General features: G+C 37.2%; 1 protein-coding gene across 2 annotated transcripts in view; it reads right to left on the reverse strand.

Moving 5' to 3' along the window:
• Positions 1-21,918, reverse strand: part of SLC30A7 (solute carrier family 30 member 7) — a 115,496-nt gene extending 93,578 nt beyond the window's left edge. For both annotated transcript variants that reach the window (XM_077120096.1, XM_077120095.1), the window contains exons 1-2: positions 21,647-21,918; positions 21,323-21,424 (exon numbers count right to left, since the gene is read on the reverse strand). In XM_077120096.1, coding sequence (XP_076976211.1) covers positions 21,323-21,424; positions 21,647-21,726 — 182 coding nt within the window. In that variant the 5' untranslated portion in view covers positions 21,727-21,918. The remainder of the gene's footprint in view (positions 1-21,322; positions 21,425-21,646) is intronic.

The following is a 21,918-nucleotide window of genomic DNA, read 5'->3' on the forward strand; positions in this document are numbered from 1 at the left end:
AGGAGTATAAACATTTACAAGTCATTTCTTCTTGGTGAATTTTCCCTTTCATTAATATATAGTGTCCTTTTTTTTTTTTTTAACCTCTTATGATGTCTTTACATTTAAAGTCTATTTTGTCTGATATTAGTATAGCTACTCTTGCTTTCTTTTTGTCATAACTGGTGTGGAATATCTTTTTCCATCCTTTTATTATTTGTACCCTTCTAAGATGAGTCTCTTGTAAACAGCATATAGCTGGATCTTATTTCTCAATCAATTCTGCCAATCTGTATAATTTAATTGGTCAGTTTAGTCTGTTAACATTCAAAGTTATTACTTATAAGGCATTTCTTGAATCCATCATCTTATCCTTTGGATTTTGTCAGATCTATTTATTATTTTTCCTATTTTTCTTTTTATTCTTTAAGTTACCCTTACTGGTACTCTTCAATTCTGTGCCCTCCTCCAGACCTTCCTCTCCTTTTTTTTTTTCAACTGGCAGAACTCTCTTTCATATTTCTTGCAGGGCTGGTCTCTTGTTGATAAATTCTTTCAGGATTTGTTTGTCTGTGAAAATTTTAATCTCTTCTTCAGTTTTGAAGGACAATTTGCTGGGTACAGAGTTCTTGAGTAGAAGTCTTTCTCTTTCAGGATTTTCAATATATCATATCACTGCTTTCTCACCTCCATAGTGCCAGTTGAGTAATCTGAACTCAGTCTTACATGATTTCCCTTGCATGTAGTAGATTGTTTTTCTCTTGCCACTTTCAGGACTTTCTGAGTCTCTTCAACATTTGACAAATTGATTAGCATGTGTCTTGGGAAAGGACATTTGGATTTATTTTATCTAGAGTTCATTGAGCTTCTTTAATTTGAGTATTTATGTCCTTATAAGGGTTGGGACGTTTCCCCCCATTATGTTCTCAACTAATCTCCCTAGCCCTTCACTCTTTTCTCCTGGGCCACCAGTGATTCTTATATTTGTGTACTTTATTTTGTCCATCATTTCCCTGAGATTCAATTCAAATTTTTCCATCTTTTATTCCCATTTGCTGTTTTGAGTGTTCAAAATCTGTTGTCTTTTTCCTCGAATTCATTTATTCTTTCTTCTGCCTCTTCAAATCTGCTGTTGTGTGACTCAAGTATATATTTTTATTTGGTTTACAGCATCTTTAATCTCTGTGATATCTGCTGTTTTTCTATTTATTCTTGTAAATTCCTCTTTATGCTCTTCTAGTGTCTTCTTGATTTCTTTTACATCATTAGCCACTCCATTTATTTTATTTAGTAGAATTACATGAACATCTTTCATTAGTTGTTCCAAAGTCTGTGTCTCTACTGGTGTTTTAATTTGGTAATTAGGCTAGGCTGTATTTGTCCACATCTTAATATACTTAGTGGTCTTCTATTGTCTTCATGTCATGTAAATATCTTGATTGGTTTGCTCTGGAAGTTGAATTCTGTCAATAGTCTAAAGCTTTGCATTTGTGGGATGGATGGGGAGGAGGATGCAGGATGCAGAGTGGGGCACAACAGTGTGATGATCCTTTGGGGTCAAGAAGTCAGTGCCAAATGCATGGGTGCCCAGTGGTGGGGACGATGTGGCTGTTTGGATGCTTGGATCAGCAGGGTGGGGCACTGATGTATGCTGGTTTAGGGGACAAGGCCAATTCTATTGTTTTTCATTGCTCTTGGTTTCATTTATTCCTGCTATAATTTTTATAATTTCTTTCCTTCTGCCATTTAAGAATTAGTTTGCTGTTCTCTTTCCAGCTTTTCCAGGTGTACATTTTGCACTCTGATTTTTAGCTCCTTCTCCTTTTATAATATATGCATGTAGGGCTATAAATTTCAATTTCAGCACTGCCTTTGCTGAATCCCATCAGTTCTGATACATTCTAATTTTCACTCATCTCAAGGAATTTACTGATTTCTCTAGTAATTTTTTCTTTGACCTACTGATTGCTTAAGCCGTATGCATTTGTGAATTTTCCAGTTCTCCACCTGTTACTGATTTCCAGCTTCATTCCACTGTGGTCAGAGAAAGTGCTTTGTATAATTTTTCATCTTTCTAAATTTATCAAGACTTGTTTTGTGACCCAACATGTGGTCTATACTGAAGAATGATCCATAAACACTTAAGATGATTGTATATCCCTCTGTTCTGGGGTACAGAATGTTCTACATATATCTGTTAGGTCTCATTCACTTAACAAATTATTCAAATACTGTTTCCTTATTAATCCTCTGTCTAGATGCTCTACATATTGATGAGAGGGTGTACTGAAGTCTCCAAGTATTATTGTAGAGACATCTATTTCTCCCTTCAGTTTTACCAGTGTTTTCCTCATGAATTTTTTGGCACCATAATTAGGTGCATAAATATTTATAATTATCATTTCTTCTTGGTGGATTGTCCTTTTTATTTACAGTGTCCTTGTCTCTTAAAAAAATTCTGCACTTAAATTCTACTTTATCAAATATTAGTATAGCTAGCCCAGCTCTTTTTTGTTTACTATTTGTACATAATACCTTTTGCCAACTTTTTACTATCAATCAATTCATGTCTTTGGATCTAAGGTTAGTCTCTTGTAAACAACATACAGTTGGGTCATACGTTTTTATTCATTCTGCTACTCTATGTCTTTTGACTGGGGAATCTAATTAAAGGCAGTACCTACTTCACCCATTTTATCATTTGGTATTTATATGTCATATCTTATTTTTATTTCTTTTTATCCTTTTAGTTACCTTAACTGATAATCTTCATTTCTACCATCTATTCCAAGTGTCTTTATCCTGTTTTTTCCTTTCAGCCTGCAGAACTCTCTTAAGTATTTCTTGTAGAGCAAGTCTCTTGTTGGTGAACTCAGTTTCTGTTTGTTTTTGAATATTGTAAAGTCTCCCTCGTTTTTGAAGAACAGTTTTACCAGATAAAGAATACTTGGCTGGCATTTTTTCTCTTTCAGTACCTTAAATATATCATACACTGCCTTCTTATCTGCATGGTTTCTGTTGAGAAACTGGCACTTAATTTTACTGCAGTTCACTTACACGTAATGACTCATTTTTCTTGTACTACTTTCAGGATTCTATTTTTTGTATTTGACATTTTGATTAATATGTGTCTCAGTGAAGACTCTTAGGATTTATTCTATTTAGAATATGTTGAGTTTCTTGGACATGAGTATTTATGTCTTTCATAAGTCTGGAAATTTTCAGCCCCTATTTTCTCAAATATTCTTTTTGCCCCTTTCCCCTTCTCCTCTTCTGGGATACCCACAATGCTTATTTTTGTGCATTTAGTGCTGTCATTCGAATCCCTGAGACCCTGCTTAATTTTCCCCATTCTTTTTTCTGTTTCGATTGTCCTGTCTCTTCTAGTTCGCTGATTCTTACTTCCACCTGCTCAAATATGCTGATATGTCTCTAGATTATTTTTAACCTCATCTTTCATTTCCATAATTTGTTATGCTTCATCTTATACTTCCAAATTTTTCTTTATGCTCATGCAGTGTTTTCTTAATATCCTTTATATCCTTAGCCATATTTTTCTTCATTCCCCTTTAATTCATTTAAGAGATTTGGCAGAACATTGCTGATTAGCTGTTTCAAATTCTGTGTCTCCTCTAAGTTTTAATTTGTTCCTTTGACTGGGCCCCATCTTCCCATTTCTTAGTATGGCTTGTAATTTCTTGCTGAGTATACACATCTGATTATCTTAATGAGTTTACTCTGAAGGTCAGTTTGTCTCTCATGCTTCGGCTTTTATTGTTGATTGACTTTATATTAAGGCTCTTCTTTGACACTTGGTTCAAATTATAGACCATTAAAATTGGCTATGTTTGATCCAATATTTACAGCTCTTCTTCATCTAATTCTTGTCCTAGATATACAGTACAGAATTTAAGACTGCACAATTTGTGTAATTTTTCTACCACTAGAAACTTTCCTTTCCTCTCTTTCTCTGTGAACCCTGGTATGTTCTGTTTGTTTTCATTTTGCCTCTATAGCTTTATTTACATTCCTTTTGTTGCCTCTGTCTTTGCCTGATGGGCAAATTCTGGGAAAAGGGTCACCCTGGAGAGGACCTGTCAAAGCAGGGCCAGGGATCCATGAATAAGATGTAGACCAGCTCCAAAGAACCCAAAGGGTCAAGAAAGACACCAGAAGCCTTTCTGATAACCCCCTAAAGCTGCTTTCCTTTCCTGCCCAACAGATGGCATCCTTCAGCAAACTGCTTCCTGCAACCCTAAGGAGACACTGTGTCTTTAAACCTTCACATCTCTACCCCTTTTGGGGCCAGGGTTGAAACAATGGGTTGCTGCTTTCCCTATATGAGATGAGCTGAAACAGAAGCTCAAAGCCAGGACCTAGTGATTCAAATTTCCCGATTAAAAGCTGAGATCAGTGCTTGGCTGTGCCCCCTGTTCTTGGGGATGTGAACTTCCATGTCTCTCCATTCACAGCAGTCAGCCAGGGAGAGAATGCCAAGGTGGCCCAGAGCTCAAGAATGGGGTATGTTCACTGACAGCCCTGCAGAGGGAACTATTCACAGTTCTTCATGGCAGTTTCTGAGACTCTTCCTTCCATTCTTCCCTAGATGCTATTACAGTGCTCCCCTGGATCTTAAGCCCCAGTACAGACAGTTGTTCACTTTTGGAAGAGTAAGCTCTGGAGAGCCCTTCTCCGTCATCTTGGAAATTCTCTAACATTTGGTACTCTTAGAGCATTGCAATATAAGACTTTTTCACTTAAACTTGATATGATGCTTTGAGAATTACTTAGCTGAGACTTTGTCAATAAACTCATGTGAAGAACCATTTACTTCCAATTCTCTGCTCACCTATCATATGTAAAGATAGTGATCATGAGGTAAATCTCTTTTATTTTTATCTTCAGTAGTAGCAAATGTTTCTGATTATGAATTATCTTTATAATAATACATGGCATGCATTTCCTTATAAGATATAAGTAGTATAGAGAATATCTAAAGTTATATGATTTACCTATTAAATGTAACTTCAATAAATCATGATAATGAGAAACCAGTTGCTAAAAAAAGTATACTTATTTTGGCTCCCATCATTAAAGTGTCAGTTTCTCTAAAATTTAAAATTTTTTTTAAGTTACTAGCTTCCAAAGACTTTTGAACAAAGAAAAGGAAATAGGATATAAGGGAGAAATTTGAACAGTGAAGCACTATTTAATAAATGTAAATAGAACAACATATGACAAAAGAAACCTTTTTCAGAGGATTTTATATAAAGTCTATCGGAGGTGAAAAGAAAGAAAACCTATGGACTAGCAGAAACTTGAGAAAAAATATCAAGTGAACACTATATACGGACCATGTTTGGATTCTGATCTGTAGAACCAACTGTAAAAAACAATTTATAAGACAATGAAGGAAACCTGAACACTTACCAACTGGATATCTTTTATTAATAAGTTATTAGCTATTATATGTGATAATGGTATTGGATTATGTTTTAAAAAAAGGATTCATGCTGAAATATTTATGGAAGAAATTGTATAAGTGGCACCTATTTTAAAACAATCCAACAGTGGAATAGGGATTACAAATGAAACAAAATAGACCATGTTTCGATAAATGTTAAAGCTGGGTGATGGGCAAATAAGATCCAGTAGACTATTCTCTCTACTTTCATATAGGCTTAAAAGCAAACATAATAAAAAAGTTTTTAAAAACATATGGGATCAGCATAATTCCCAAACCTCTTGCCAGTTGGTTTTGTGAGGTGGAATGGAGGAAAAGCTATCAATTTATTATTGTGGAATTAGAAAATCCTTAACAATCTGCCATTTATAAGCAGGTTAAACTAGTAAGAGTTAAAATGAAATAACACATTACTCCACTACATTCTAGTACTATAATCACTTAAGTTTAAAAACTTCTCAGCAAAATGGAACTTTCACTTAATTTTTTAAGGTGAAAATAAAACTGGAAGAAAGTAAAAGATATTACCATAAACTGGTATGTAATGTTGCCTTTTGAGAAAGGAAAAGTTGACAGCCAAGACAGAAGTTTCAATTCGATAGAAAAATATGATAATGCAAACATTTTCCTTAATGAGGATTTTCTTTACAAACAACTACTATGACATATATTATACAAGTAAGAGTAAATCAATGTCTGCTATTGCCTAAAACATTTTCTTGAATGAATATTTACTTTGCTAATATAAATTTACCCTTTTATATCCCAAGGGGAAATGGTTTGTGCTGGTTTGAAAGGATATATGAACCCTAGAAAAGCCATGTTTTAATCAAAATCCCATTTCATAATGGCAGAATAATCCCTATTCAATATTGTATGTTTGAATCTGTAATTAGATCATCTCCCTGGAGATGTAATTTAATCAAGAGTGGTTGTTAAACTGGATTAGGTGACATGTCTCTATCCATTTGGGTGGGTCGGGATAAGTTTCTGGAGTCGTATAAAAGCAGAAACATTTTGGAGAATAAAAAGAGATTCAGAGAGACACAGCAGAATGACATAGCCACAATAAGCAGAGTCCATCAACCAGCGACATTTGGAGATGAAGAAGAAAAATGCCTCCCACGGAGCTTCATGAAACAGGAAGCCAGGAGAAGAAACTAGCAGATGACACCGTGTTCACCATGTGACCTTCCAGATGAGAGAGGAACCCTGACCATGTTCACCATGTTCCTTTTCAGATGAGAAACTCTGACTCTGTTCACTATGTGCCCTTCCACTTGAGAGAGAAACCCCGAACTTCATCGGCCTTCTTGAACCAAGGTTATCTTTCCCTGGATGTCTTAGATTGGACATTTCTATAGAGTTGTTTTAATTGGGACATTTTCTCAGCCTTAGAACTGTAAACTAGTAACTTATTAAATTCTCCTTTCTAAAAGCCATTCTGTCTCCGGTACATTGCATTCTGGCAGCTAGCAAACTACACCAGATTTTGGTACCAGGACTGGGGTGCTGCTGCTGCAGTTTGCAAATACCAAACATGATGGGACAGTTTTTTAAAATGGATAAGGGGAAAAATCTGGAGGAGTTGTGAGAAGCTTGATAGAGAAGCTCCCCAGGAGGCAGTTTCCTTCTTGATCTCCAAAGGTGGCTGGCTAGTGGGCTCTCTGCTTCTCATGGCTGTGTCATTCTTCTCTGGCTCTCTCTGAATCTCTTTTGTTTATACAGCTTAAATAAGAATTAAGTAGACTGTGCTTCTATTTTATTTCTAGGTACCCCATGATTTACTAGCCAATGCCATAAATCTCTGCAAGTCATATAATTCTGACTCCTGCTTTGAGTTTGCTGTCTATTATAATAACCACTTCCACCCTATCTTTGGTGATTAAGTGCTGCCACCAGACTTCTGCCAACTCAGGATCTGGTCATCCCCATTGCATTTAAGGATTCCAGCTCAGTGACAGCAGTTCCTACAGTAATATCTGAACTGCAGAGAAGTACAACTACAGAACTCTTCAGGGATGATGGCGCTAGTCTCACAAATTTATCTCTCACTATTCTGTTAAAAGGTGCATCCTCCAGACATTTCTGCAGTGTAAGAGCAGGCTTTGCATGATAAATCCACTCTAACATTCCAATCTCTCTAACCTCTGGATCCCCTCATCTACATTATACCAGAGCAGTTCTGGCATTTCAGCCTCAGGTAATGTTGGCCACCTTTTGATCCATGTTTCAACCAACTATCCAAACAAACTGTTAATACCTTTTCTAACCCCTCAAGCTATAACACTAAATGCAGAATCTCTGCTTAGTGGGCCCATATCAATAAATTCAGCCTAATCCAGCCTTATATTCCTCCCACCATTATCTCACACCCTTAAAATCCATTGCCACACATATTCCCCTAATTTCTACCTATATAAACTGGAAAACTCACACAGTTCTTTTGGAATATAACATACCCCTTCATGTGTGATACTTTGTACCTCACCTTTAGGGGCCTGTAGGGACTTTAGTCTAGTTATAGGTCTGGAAGAAATGAGGGGTGATGGGGGTGGTTCATGAAAAGAATTACAAATATCTTCCAAGCCATCTACTTCGGGGCATTCATTTGCACTCTCATCTGGTGAAACAGGATTAATCACTCTAGGGCTAATCCCTTAGGAGTAGGTTGGGTGGCCAACTCCTCAAGGCAGGCTGGAGGTGAGGTGGCTATGTCCTCAGGGCAGACTATTACAGGGTTATTGAGAGAAGACTCAGCATGACCTAGGGTTTCAACCTCACCCCCAACATCAGCATCAATCCATGTCACCATCCCATTTTTCAGGGCCCCACTCCTTTCCAATCAATGCCCTCACTTTAACGGCAGACACCATGCAACAATGAGATTTCATTTTATGTTGTCAAGTTGCTACTCTAACAATAAGATTCTGAGTCTGATTTTCAGAGATCTCAAGTCTGCGATTACAGGAAATAAGATTTTCCATCAGGATACTCATAAAAACTTCTACAACTGTCAGATGGCGTTTAAGCTTCTCGTTTGAAGCCTTAAGCCCATTCTATTCACTTCTTAATGTATCCAGTGTATCTAACAACAACAGCCAACACCTCTAAACCTCTTATTTCCACAAAACTCCATAAAGGTGTCAAAAACATTATTCCCCAGAGCCTGGCTTCATACAAGCGAAGCAACAGGAGAACTGAATGGTGATATCATGACTATCTCTTTTGCCAACTCACCCCATGGACTGGGAGTGTCATTTTGATTATAGGAATCAGAGTCCTTAGTGCCTTTGAGTCCAGTCAGAGTAGAAAACCATTCATAAAAATCCATTTTAAGATTCTGCTTCTTAAGAACCTCTCCTGGTATGAAGTTGTATTAGTTAGGGTTGTCTAGAGAAACAGAATCAACAAGAAAGAACAAGAGCCTGTCTCTCCTGAATCCTCCTTAAAAGGCTTCCAGTGATTAGATTACTCAGGTTGACACATGAACCTGACCATGACAGTCCACCCCCTGTCAACTTGGTCAAGTGGTGGTACCTGTTTGTGTGGTTGGGCAAGTGCTGGCCTGTCTGTTGCAATGAGGATATTTCATAGAATTAAATCATCATCACATCAGCTGTATCCACAGTTGATTCCATTTGGAATCAGTCAAGGGGTGTGTCTTCTGCAATGAGTGATGGATTTTAAGGAAGATTCAGAAGAGACAGGCTCTGTTCCTGCTTCAGCTGGCAAGCCTCTCCTGTGGAGTTCACCCAGACCCTCCACTGGAATCATCAGCTTCACAGCCTGCCCTCCACATTTTGGACTCTACGTTCCCACAGTCACAGGAGACACTTTTATAAATTTTATATTTGTGAGTGTTTCCTGTTGATTCTGTTTCTCTAGAGAGCACTAATTAATACATTAGTTTTATTAGCTTTGGTAAAAAAAATAATAATAATTGAAACTAAAATTTTTAACAGACATTGGAATAATAAGCATAAAAAAACCAGAATAAAAATAAACAGAGAAAACTATATTAAGGCAGAAAAAAACATGGTATTATAGTAAACAAACAAACAGACAAAAACAGGTACTCTAGGCTCTGCTGCTAATTCAGTAATAAAAATCTCTCAGGGACTCAGTTTTCCATCTATTGAAGACATTAGACTAACTTATCTCTCTCTCTCCAATTCCACTCCCTGCGTCTACACTATCAACATGGAATTCACATACACCCTCTTTTTCTTAACTTCCTAAAGAACCCTGAAAAGACAATTGCCTGAAATATTGACCACATTTCCAACTAGGAACAACCACATTTCCAACTAGGCACAACCATATGATCACTTTTGAGCCTCTGAAATATAAGTGAAAGTGTTGTGTGCTAGCATCCAGACAACGTTAAAAGACATTATGCAAACCTTTGCTTCTTTTTTTTCTCCAGTGCAGACATTCTGCTACCAGAGATGAATGGAACTCTAACAGCCATCTCAGAAATAAAGTTTTATCTTTCTCAAGTAACCATTATTTTTGGATTTTCTGTAACTTGAAAACAAACTTAATCCTAGATGGTACAAACTCCATTCTTACTCAATATTTAATCAAGATTACTTTCTCAATAACTAAATAAATGGAAAATATGCAAAAAGAAAATTATAGTCCAATTTCCTTTATAAGTACAAATGCAAAATTTCTCAAAATACTGTCAAAAAAAATGCAACAGTATATTAAAAAGATTATATGCCATGACCAAGTGGGAGTTATCCCAGGAATGCCAAGGTAATTCAACATAAGAAAATCAGTATAAATATACCTTTAATAGAATAAAGGGAGAAAAAAATCACATGATCATCTCAATTGATGCAGAGAAGGCATCTGATAAAATCCAGCACCTTTCATGATGAAAACACTCAGAGAAATAGGAATAGAAGGTAACTTCTTCAACAAGATGAAAGGCATATATGGAAACCCATTATACTCAATGGTGAAAAGCCAAAAGGCTTCCCCTGAAGATCAGGAACAAGACAAGGATGCCCACTTTCTCCTTTTCTATTCAACCTTATACTGGAAATTCTAGCCAGAGAAATTAGGCAAGACAAAGAAATAAAAGGCATTCAAATTGCAAAGAAAGAAGTAAAACTACTCATAGATGACATGATCCTTAATGTGGAAAATCCCAAAGTATTCACAAGAAAACTAATAGAGTTAATAAACAAATTCAGCAAAGTTGTAGGTTACAAGACTAACATGCAAAAAACAGTAGTGTTTCTATACACCAGCAAAGAATATTCCAAAAGTAGAAATTTAAAAAGAGCAATTTTATTCATAAAAGCATCTAAAAGAATACCTAGGAATAAATTTAACCAAGGAGGTAAAGATCTTGTATAGTGAAAACTATAAAACAGTGCTTAAAGAAATTAAAGAAGACTTAAATAACTGGTAGGACATCCTGAATTCATTGATAGGAAAACAATATTGCTAAGATGTCAGTATTACCAAGAGCAATCTACAAATTACATGCAATTTTCTTATTCATATTCCACATCTGCCTTTTTTGTAGTGATAGAAAAGCCAACCTTCAAATGCATATAGAATTGCAAGGAAGAAGTGGCTGGTTGAATTATGTGCACCAGAACAAAACATGTACTTAATCTTAATCCAGTCCTGTGATTGCAAACCCAATGTAAAGAGAAACTTCTGAAAATGTTATTTTTAGGTAAGGGTAGCCCAAATGAATGAGGCTAGGCCTTTATTCTATTACTAGAGACTTTATAAAAAGAAAGCCACATGGAGGCAAAGAAGATGTAAGTCCATGGAGCCTGGAAGAAACAGGAAAGGACTTTGCCATGTATATTGCTGTAAGACACAAAAGCCAAGGACCTGAGGATAGTCGGGAGCCAGTCCCAGAATGCCAGTCTTCAAGGAGAAAGCATCACCTTACTGACACCTCAATTTTGTACTTCTCCTAACCTCAAAACTGTGAACCAATAAATTTCTGCTGTTGAGTTGAACCCATTGTGTGGTATTCATACTGGAAACTAAGCAGGCTCACAATAACCAAACCAGTATTGCAAAAGAAGAACAAAGCTGGAGGTCTCAACCTTCTCATTTTGAAACTTACTATAGAGCCAGTAATCAAAACAGAGGTACTAGCATAAGATTAATGGAAAAGAACCAAGAGTTCAGAAATAAACCCATATATCTAGAGTCAAATGATTTTTTTTTTCTGTAGAGCCAATTGATTTTTGACATGGGTGCCATGTACATTAATATGTACTTCACACCATACAAAAAACTAACTCTAAATGGATAAAGGACATAAAATTATAAAACTTTTAGAAGAAAACATGGGAGGAAACCTTCACAACCTTTGATTTGGTAATGGTTTCTTAGATATGACACCAAAAGCACAAGCAAAAAAAGAAAAAACAGGTAAGTGGGACTTCATCAAAATTAAAAATTTTCATACATCAAGGAAATTAACCTACAAAATGAGAGAAAACAATTGCTAACCATATATCTGATAAGGATTTATTATCCAGAACATGTAAAGAACTACTACAACTCAACAATAAAAAGACAAATAGCCCAACTGAAAAATGGGCAAAGATTCAAATAAGACATTTTTCCAAAGATATACACATGGCCAACATGCACATGAAAAGATACTCAACATCAATGGTCATCAGGGGAATGCAAATGAAACCCACAATGAGATACCACTTCAAACCCACTAGAATGGCTACTATTAAAAAAGCAGACAATAGCAAGTGTTGATAAGTATGCAGAAAAAGGGGAACTCTCATACATTATTGACAACATTGTAAAATGGAATCCATTGTAGAAAATCAGTTTGACAATTCCTCAAAAAGCTAAACATTGAATTACCATAAGGCCTAGCAATCCCGCTTCTTAGCATATATATTCCAAAGAACAAATATGCACACCAATGTCCACAGCAATATTATTCAGAGTCGTCAACAGGTACAAGTAACCCAAGATCCATCAACAGATAAATGGAAAAACAAAATATAACACATACACACAATAGAGTACTATTCAGTCATAAAAAGGAATGAAGGTTTGTTACAATGCTATAACATGGATTAATCTTGAAGACATTATGCTGAGTGAAATAAGCAAGACACAAAAAGACAAATAGTATATAATCTTGCATATATAAAATACCTAGAAATAGACTTCCTGGAAGATGGCGGCTTAGTAAGACGCGCGGATCTTAGTTTCTTCTCCAGGACACCTACTAGGGGAGTAGAAACGATACAGAAAGCGCCCAAAGCCACAACAGAGATAAAAAAGACAGCGTGCCCCATCCTGGAACGGCTGGCTGGCTGAGAGAAGCAGCTCGGGTGAGATTGCCGAGGCGCGCGGGCCTTACCGGGCGGGGTGGCAAGCGGCCGGAGTTACTCCCTTCCCCCTTCCCGGGTCGGCTGGGAGAATTGGAGAGGTGGTCCCCTGAAACCAAGGCGACTGGCGCCCACACCACGCGCAGCCCCCGGACCAACTGAGAGAATTGGATCGGAAACCCCCAGGCCGCGGAGAACGGTGACCCCGTGACTCCTGGGGAACGTGCACTCTCTCGGGCGGGCCGCTGCCACTGGTGCCCTCCCGCCACGCTTGTTGCCCAGGGCCGACTAGGAAATTCGGACGGGCTCTTTCCCTGGCTGCGGCGACCAGCAACCCTCCCTGCGTTCGGACACCCTCCCTGCGTTCGGACCCCGGGCCGGCTCAAGCCGCTTCGGCTAGCGAACCCCCAGGACGGCGAGAGTTTTCCAAAGTTTAAGGTCCCACAGCACCTTTTACTGGTGGGACCCGCAGACAAACGTGTGCCACGAGCGCCACCTACTGGGCAGGATAAGAAAAACAGAACCCAGAGATTTCACAGAAAAATATTACAACCTTGCTGGGTCCAACACCAAGAGAAATCTGAATAAATGCCCAGACGCCAGCAGCAGAAGATAACTGTCCACGCTCAAAAGATTGAGAATATGGCTCAGTCAAAGGAACAAACCAATAGCTCAAATGAGACACAAGAGCTGAGACAACTAATGCTGAATATACGAACAGAAATGGAAAACCTCTTCAAAAATGAAATCGATAAATTGAGGGAGGACATGGGCTGAACATAAAGAAGAAATAGAAAAACTGAAAAAACAAATCGCAGAACTTATGGAAGTGAAGGATAAAGTAGCAAACATAGAAAAAATAATGGATAGCTACAATGATAGATTTAAAGAGACAGAAGATAGAATTAGTGATTTGGAGGATGGAACATCTGAATTCCAAAAAGAAACAGAAACTATAGGGAAAAGAATGGAAAAATTTGAACAGGGTATCAGGGAACTCAAGGACAATATGAACCGCACAAATATACGTGTTGTGGGTGTCCCAGAAGGAGAAGAGAAGGGAAAAGGAGGAGAAAAACTAATGGAAGAAATTATCACTGAAAATTTCCCAACTCTTATGAAAGACCTAAAATTACAGATCCAAGAAGTGCAGCGCACCCCAGAGAGATTAGACCCAAATAGGCGTTCTCCAAGACACTTACTAGTTAGAATGTCAGAGGTCAAAGAGAAAGAGAAGATCTTGAAAGCAGCAAGAGAAAAACAATCCATTACATACAAGGGAAACCCAATAAGACTTTGTGTAGATTTCTCAGCAGAAACCATGGAAGCTAGAAGACAGTGGGATGATATATTTAAAACACTAAAAGAGAAAAACTGCCAACCAAGACTCCTATATCCAGCAAAATTATCCTTCAAAAATGAGGGAGAAATTAAAACATTCTCAGACAAAAAGTCACTGAAAGAATTTGTGACCAAGAGACCAGCTCTGCAAGAAATACTAAAGGGAGCACTAGAGTCAGATACAAAAAGACAGAAGAGAGAGATATGGAAAAGAGTGTAGAAAGAAGGAAAATCAGATATGATATATATAATACAAAAGGCAAAATGTTAGAGGAAAATATTATCCAAACAGTAATAACACTAAATGTCAATGGACTGAATTCCCCAATCAAAAGACATAGATTGGCAGAATGGATTAAAAAACAGGATCCTTCTATATGCTGTCTACAGGAAACACATCTTAGACCCAAAGATAAACATAGGTTGAAAGTGAAAGGTTGGGAAAAGATATTTCATGCAAATAACAACCAGAAAAGAGCAGGAGTGGCTATACTAATATCCAACAAATTAGACTTCAAATGTAAAACAGTTAAAAGAGACAAAGAAGGACACTACATACTAATAAAAGGAACAATTAAACAAGAAGACATAACAATCATAAATATTTACGCACCGAATCAGAATGCCCCAAAATACGTGAGGAATATACTGCAAACACTGAAAAGGGAAATAGACTCATATACCATAATAGTTGGAGACTTCAACTCACCACTCTCATCAAGGGACAGAACATCTAGACAGAGGATCAACAAAGAAATAGAGAATCTGAATATTACTATAAATGAACTAGACTTAATAGACATTTATAGGACATTACATCCCACAACAGCAGGATACACCTTTTTCTCAAGTGCTCATGGATCATTCTCAAAGATAGAACATATGCTGGGTCACAAAGCAAGTCTTAACAAATTTAAAAAGATTGAAATCTTACACAACACTTTCTCGGACCATAAAGGAATGATGTTGGAAATCAATAATAGGCAGAGTGCCAGAAAATTCACAAATACGTGGAGGCTCAACAACACACTCCTAAACAACGACTGGGTCAAAGAAGAAATTGCAAGAGAAATTAGCAAATACCTCGAGGCGAATGAAAATGAAAACACAACATATCAAAACTTATGGGACGCAGCAAAGGCAGTGCTAAGAGGGAAATTTATTGCTCTAAATGCCTATATCAGAAAAGAAGAAAAGGCAAAAATTCAGGAATTAACTATCCATTTGGAAGAACTGGAGAAAGAACAGCAAGCTAACCCCAAAGCAAGCAAAAGGAAAGAAATAACAAAGATTAGAGCACAAATAAATGAAATTGAAAACATGAAAACAATAGAGAAAATCAATAAGGCCAGAAGTTGGTTCTATGAGAAAATCAATAAGATTGATGGGCCCTTAGCAAGATTGACAAAAAGAAGAAGAGAGAGGATGCAAATAAATAAGATCAGAAATGGAAGAGGAGACATAACCACTGACCTCACAGAAATAAAGGAGGTAATAACAGGATACTATGAACAACTTTATGCTAATAAATACAACAATTTAGAGGAAATGGACGGGTTCCTGGAAAGACATGAACAACCAACTTTGACTCAAGAAGACATAGATGACCTCAACAAACCAATCACAAGTAAAGAAATTGAATTAGTCATTCAAAAGCTTCCTAAAAAGAAAAGTCCAGGACCAGATGGCTTCACATGTGAATTCTACCAAACGTTCCAGAAAGAATTAGTACCAATTCTCTTCAAACTCTTCAAAAAAATCGAAGCGGAGGGAAAACTACCTAATTCATTCTATGAAGCCAACATCACCCTCATACCAAAACCAGGCAAAGATATTACAAAAAAAGAAAACTACAGACCAATCTCTCTAATGAATACAGATGCAAAAATCCTCAATAAAATTCTAGCAAATCGTATCCAACAACACATTAAAAGAATTATACATCATGACCAAGTAGGATTCATCCCAGGTATGCAAGGATGGTTCAACATAAGAAAATCAATTAATGTAATACACCATATCAACAAATCAAAGCAGAAAAATCACATGATCATCTCAATTGATGCAGAGAAGGCATTCGACAAGATTCAACATCCTTTCCTGTTGAAAACACTTCAAAAGATAGGAATACAAGGGAACTTCCTTAAAATGATAGAGGGAATATATGAAAAACCCACAGCTAATATCATCCTCAATGGGGAAAAATTGAAAACTTTCCCCCTAAGATCAGGAACAAGACAAGGATGTCCACTATCACCACTATTATTCAACATTGTGTTGGAGGTTCTAGCCAGAGCAATTAGACAAGAAAAAGAAATACAAGGCATCAAAATTGGAAAGGAAGAAGTAAAACTATCACTGTTTGCAGACGATATGATACTATACGTCGAAAACCCGGAAAAATCCACAACAAAACTACTAGAGCTAATAAATGAGTACAGCAAAGTAGCAGGTTACAAGATCAACATTCAAAAATCTGTAGCATTTCTATACACTAGTAATGAACAAGCGGAGGGGGAAATCAAGAAACGAATCCCATTTACAATTGCAACTAAAAGAATAAAATACCTAGGAATAAATTTAACTAAAGAGACAAAAAACCTATATAAAGAAAACTACAAAAAACTGCTAAAAGAAATCACAGAAGACCTAAATAGATGGAAGGGCATACCGTGTTCATGGATTGGAAGACTAAATATAGTTAAGATGTCAATCCTACCTAAATTGATTTACAGATTCAATGCAATACCAATCAAAATCCCAACAACTTATTTTTCAGAAATAGAAAAACCAATAAGCAAATTTATCTGGAAGGGCAGGGTGCCCCGAATTGCTAAAAACATCTTGAGGAAAAAAAACGAAGCGGGAGGTCTCGCGCTGCCTGACTTTAAGGCATATTATGAAGCCACAGTGGTCAAAACAGCATGGTATTGGCATAAAGATAGTTATATCGACCAATGGAATCGAATAGAGTGCTCAGATATAGACCCTCTCATCTATGGACATTTGATCTTTGATAAGGCAGTCAAGCCAACTCACCTGGGACAGAGCAGTCTCTTCAATAAATGGTGCCTAGAGAACTGGATATCCATATGCAAAAGAATGAAAGAAGACCCATCTCTCACACCCTATACAAAAGTTAACTCAAAATGGATCAAAGATCTAAACATTTGGTCTAAGACCATAAAACAGTTAGAGGAAAATGTTGGGAGATATCTTATGGATCTTACAACTGGAGGCGGTTTTATGGACCTTAAACCTAAAGCAAGAGCACTGAAGAAGGAAATAAATAAATGGGAACTCCTCAAAATTAAACACTTTTGTGCATCAAAGAACTTCATCAAGAAAGTAGAAAGACAGCCTTCACAATGGGAGACAATATTTGGAAATGATATATCAGATAAAGGTCTAGTATCCAGAATTTATAAAGAGATTGTTCATCTCAACAACAAAAAGACAGCCAACCCAATTACAAAATGGGAAAAAGACTTGAACAGACACCTCTCAGAAGAGGAAATACGGATGGCCAAGAGGCACATGAAGAGATGCTCAATGTCCCTGGCCATTAGAGAAATGCAAATCAAAACCACAATGAGATATCATCTCACACCCACCAGAATGGCCATTATCAACAAAACAGAAAATGACAAGTGCTGGAGAGGATGCGGAGAAAGAGGCACACTTATCCACTGTTGGTGGGAATGCAAAGGGTGCAACCACTGTGGAAGGCAGTTTGGCGGTTCCTCAAAAAGCTGAATATGGAATTGCCATACGACCCAGCAATACCATTGCTAGGTATCTACTCAAAGGACTTAAGGGCAAAGACACAAACGGACATTTGCACACCAATGTTTATAGCAGCATTATTTACAATTGCAAAGAGATGGAAACAGCCAAAATCTCCATCAACAGAAGAGTGGCTAAACAAACTGTGGTATATACATACGATGGAATATTATGCAGCTTTAAGACAAGATAAACTTATGAACCATGTAATAACATGGATGGACCTAGAGAATATTATGCTGAGTGAATCCAGCCAAAAACTAAAGGACAAATACTGTATGGTCCCACTGATGTGAACGGACATTCGAGAATAAACTTGAAATATGTCATTGGTAACAGAGTTCAGCAGGAGTTAGAAACAGGGTAAGACAATGGGTAATTGAAGCTGAAGGGATACAGACTGTGCAACAGGACTAGATACAAAAACTCAAAAATGGACAGCACAATGATACCTAATTGTAAAGTAATCATGTTAAAACACTGAATGAAGCTGCATCTGAGCTATAGGTTTTTGTTTTGTTTTGTTTTGTTTTGTTTTGATTTTACTATTATTACTTTTATTTTTTTCCCTATATTAACATTCTATATCTTTTTCGGTTATGTTGCTAGTTCTTCTAAACCAATGCAAATGTACTAAGAAATGATGATCATGCATCTATGTGATGATGTTAAGAATTAATGATTGCATGTGTAGAATGGTATGATCTCTAAATGTTGGGTTAATTTCTTTTTTTCCGTTAATTAAAAAAAAAAAAAAAAGAGAAGGGATAATTGGAGATGAAGGGATACAGACTGTACAACGGGACTGGATATAAAAACTCAGAAATGGACAGCAGAATACTACCCAATTGTAATGCAATTATGTTAAAACACTGAATGAAGCTGCATGTGAGGTATAGGTTTTTTGTTTTTGTTTTTTTTGTTTTTTTTTCTTTCTATTATTGTTTTAATTCTTATTCTGTTGTCTTTTTATTTCTTTTTCTAAATCGATGCAAATGTACTAAGAAATGATGAATATGCAACTATGTGATGTTATTAAGAATTACTGATTGTACATGTAGATTGGAATGATTTCTAATTGTTTTGTTAATTCTTTTTTTAATTAATAAAAAAAAAAAAATACCTAGAAATAGCAAATTCATAGAGACAGATAGTAGGTCGCCAGGGAATGGGAGATAAGAAGGAGGGGGTATTATTGCTTAATGGGTACAGAATTTATGCTTGTGGTGATGAACAGTTTTGCGCAACGGGTGATGACAGCAAAATATCTGGAAAAATTATTCAGAAAATTAATACCACTGAATGGTACACTTCGAAAGTGGTTTAATTAAAAAGTTTTGAGTTGTGCATATATGTTACAATAGAAAGTTAAAAAAATTGAACCTACAGAAACAGATAATCCAGACATATAAAAGAAATTGCTGGACAGTCAATAAAGGGAACTAAAAATTGTGTTTAAGTAAGAGATACCAAACCATATTATGAAAAGGCCCAACATATTTCTAAATCTGCCACGGCATCAATGGAAACATACCATATCCACTAATAAAAATTAATCTTGGGGAATAAGCGGTTATGGATATGGAGGTAAGTATACATGGCCATGAGAAGATAAATTCATGCTAAATGATCTATGTATTGTTTAGACCTGGATTTCAAACTTGGCAGATATAACAACACAATGAAAGAGAATAAACTAAAAGAAGATAGAACATAAAGCCAGAAGAACAAGTTACCTAAGAGTAGAACAAGTCACGTACCACTGATGTTTTCATTATGTACTGCTGTATTTTGACAAACGGCTTAGAAAACAATGCTTTTAGAATTTACTTTACTAGATCTCTACAGATTAAAAGAATTACCAAATACATAATTTTCGATGAAGGAGATGGTTTAGGCACTTCAAATATGAACAAGACATTCACATGGTGATTTATGCAATGGAAGACCGTAATGCAACAAAATGTTTTGCAAATATAAAGTAACTGTAGCAAAATATATATTACATGCCAATATGGTCATGATACAGCCAGCATACATACCAAAATAATGGCAAAATTTAAGAAAAAGAAAATAAATTTATAAACAAGAATAAAGTAGGATTATTCAAATAAAAGACAATATAAGTTACAGGTAGTGCTTTAAACATGTACAATACATGGAATAGTATTAATATTACAGGATTAAAAAAATCAACCCATGGCAGCACATCCTTCAGATACATACATCTGATTCCCAGATGATTCAAAATGGTTATTATATAGATTAGGATTTTATTGTATTTCAACATGTCTTTTATACTCAACAGGTGACTAACCAGTAACCTTCATAATCTGTTGACTACTGATGTTTGATAAAACTGAATTGGTAGTTGATTGAAAAGTCCACTTTTTCATATAAAAGTATTTAAGTTACAGAAGCAGTGATATTAACTTATGCCATTGTTCAATCTTAATAGAGATAAAGATCAAGGACAGCAATTTCCTCTGCAAAGGAACTTAAAAGAATAGGTATATTAAATTAATAGAAAATAAAATACAATCAGCAGGGGTTCTTAATTGGGAGTCCAGGATCTATTTCAAGGAACCTAGAAATATCCTGACACTTTATGTAAAATTTTGTGGGATGGTTTTCATCAAATTCTCAAATAAGTATCCGATCTAAAGACAAAACAGTATACCTAAAAGGACTGTGATAATCTTATTGTCAGCTGAAAAACTTCACAAGACCTGAAATTTATCAAGAGCAAATACCTGAATGATAGCACTTCATTTTCATAGTTATAATGGATTTACTGCTTTCCAAAGCAATTAAAAAAAAAAAAAGACCCAAAGATGACACCAACAACTCATGAGATTTAAACTTCTAGAAAACTATACGGAACTTTTCACTGCAGTATAGACCAGAGCAAAATCATGGGACTGTTTTAAAATTAAATAAAAGAATCACACAAATTTCCTCAAATATCTCATTTATAATCCTCTTCCCCATTCCAAGACCTAAGTAGACTACCTCAGATATTCCCTCTTAGAATCTTAAGGGTCAAATCCAGTGTCACACCCTCACAAATTTATAAGGAAACGAGGCAGGGAACAGGTTTTTCCCAATTCCAAGAAAGTGGGCAAAGCTTAGAAGAGAGTAGAGACACATTCTCCCCATCTGCTACAAGGAGGAAGAGTTTGTTACTCATGTCTGACAACGGGGGCGCTGCCTGAGATGAGTTCCCGATCTTAAGAGATGTAGCCCTGACAGACTGGTGCGGTGATGAGAAAGCAACTCAGCAGCAAAGGTGGTGGCAAAGGTAAGATCCGCACCTCCTGGTGAAAAGCTACGTGGCACTGCAAACAGTGCTCCGTCTCCCCCACCCCCTGCTTCCGCCCCAACCATTTCCCCCTTTGATTACCAGTTGCTCCAGATGCCGTAGAGTAGTTCCACAAAAGCGAAAGAGAGATTCAGGCACAGGAAGAAAAACAGGTTCCGGGACGTCTTGTCCGACAGGATAGACCTAGGCAGGACATAAGGTGAGGAAGGGCCGGCAGAGTCACGTGGGTGCCAGAAGCCCGAAGCCGAGTCCCGCTTTCGAGACCCTCCCAATTCACACACTCCTCACGGCGGAGGTGCGGTGGGGGTTCTCCCTGACATCCCTCCCTGGACCTCGGGCCACCCTTAGGTCCGGCCCTTCTCCCCCTCTGTCGGACACCTCCTTCCCGCAAACAGCACCCCGCACCTAAACCAGCCCGAAATCTTGCCGAACAGATTGAACTTGGGTGGTTTGTATTCATCGTCCTTGATGGACAGGGGCAACATCTTCTCTGCCCGGCGAAGGGCCGGGTCTGCTCCCCTCTAGAAATGGCTCCGTAGGGTGGTGGCAGCGACAGTGATGAAGCCTCCGACGGGACTCGCCAGCGCTCGTCCCGGGCCGCTAGCCGCTCACAGACACAGCCACAGACACACACCCGGGAACTCGCCGACTTCCGGCCCGGGCCGCGCAACGAGCCC

The sequence above is a fragment of the Tamandua tetradactyla genome, chromosome 11, assembly GCF_023851605.1.
Source record: "Tamandua tetradactyla isolate mTamTet1 chromosome 11, mTamTet1.pri, whole genome shotgun sequence".
In the NCBI taxonomy this organism is placed as follows: domain Eukaryota; kingdom Metazoa; phylum Chordata; class Mammalia; order Pilosa; family Myrmecophagidae; genus Tamandua; species Tamandua tetradactyla.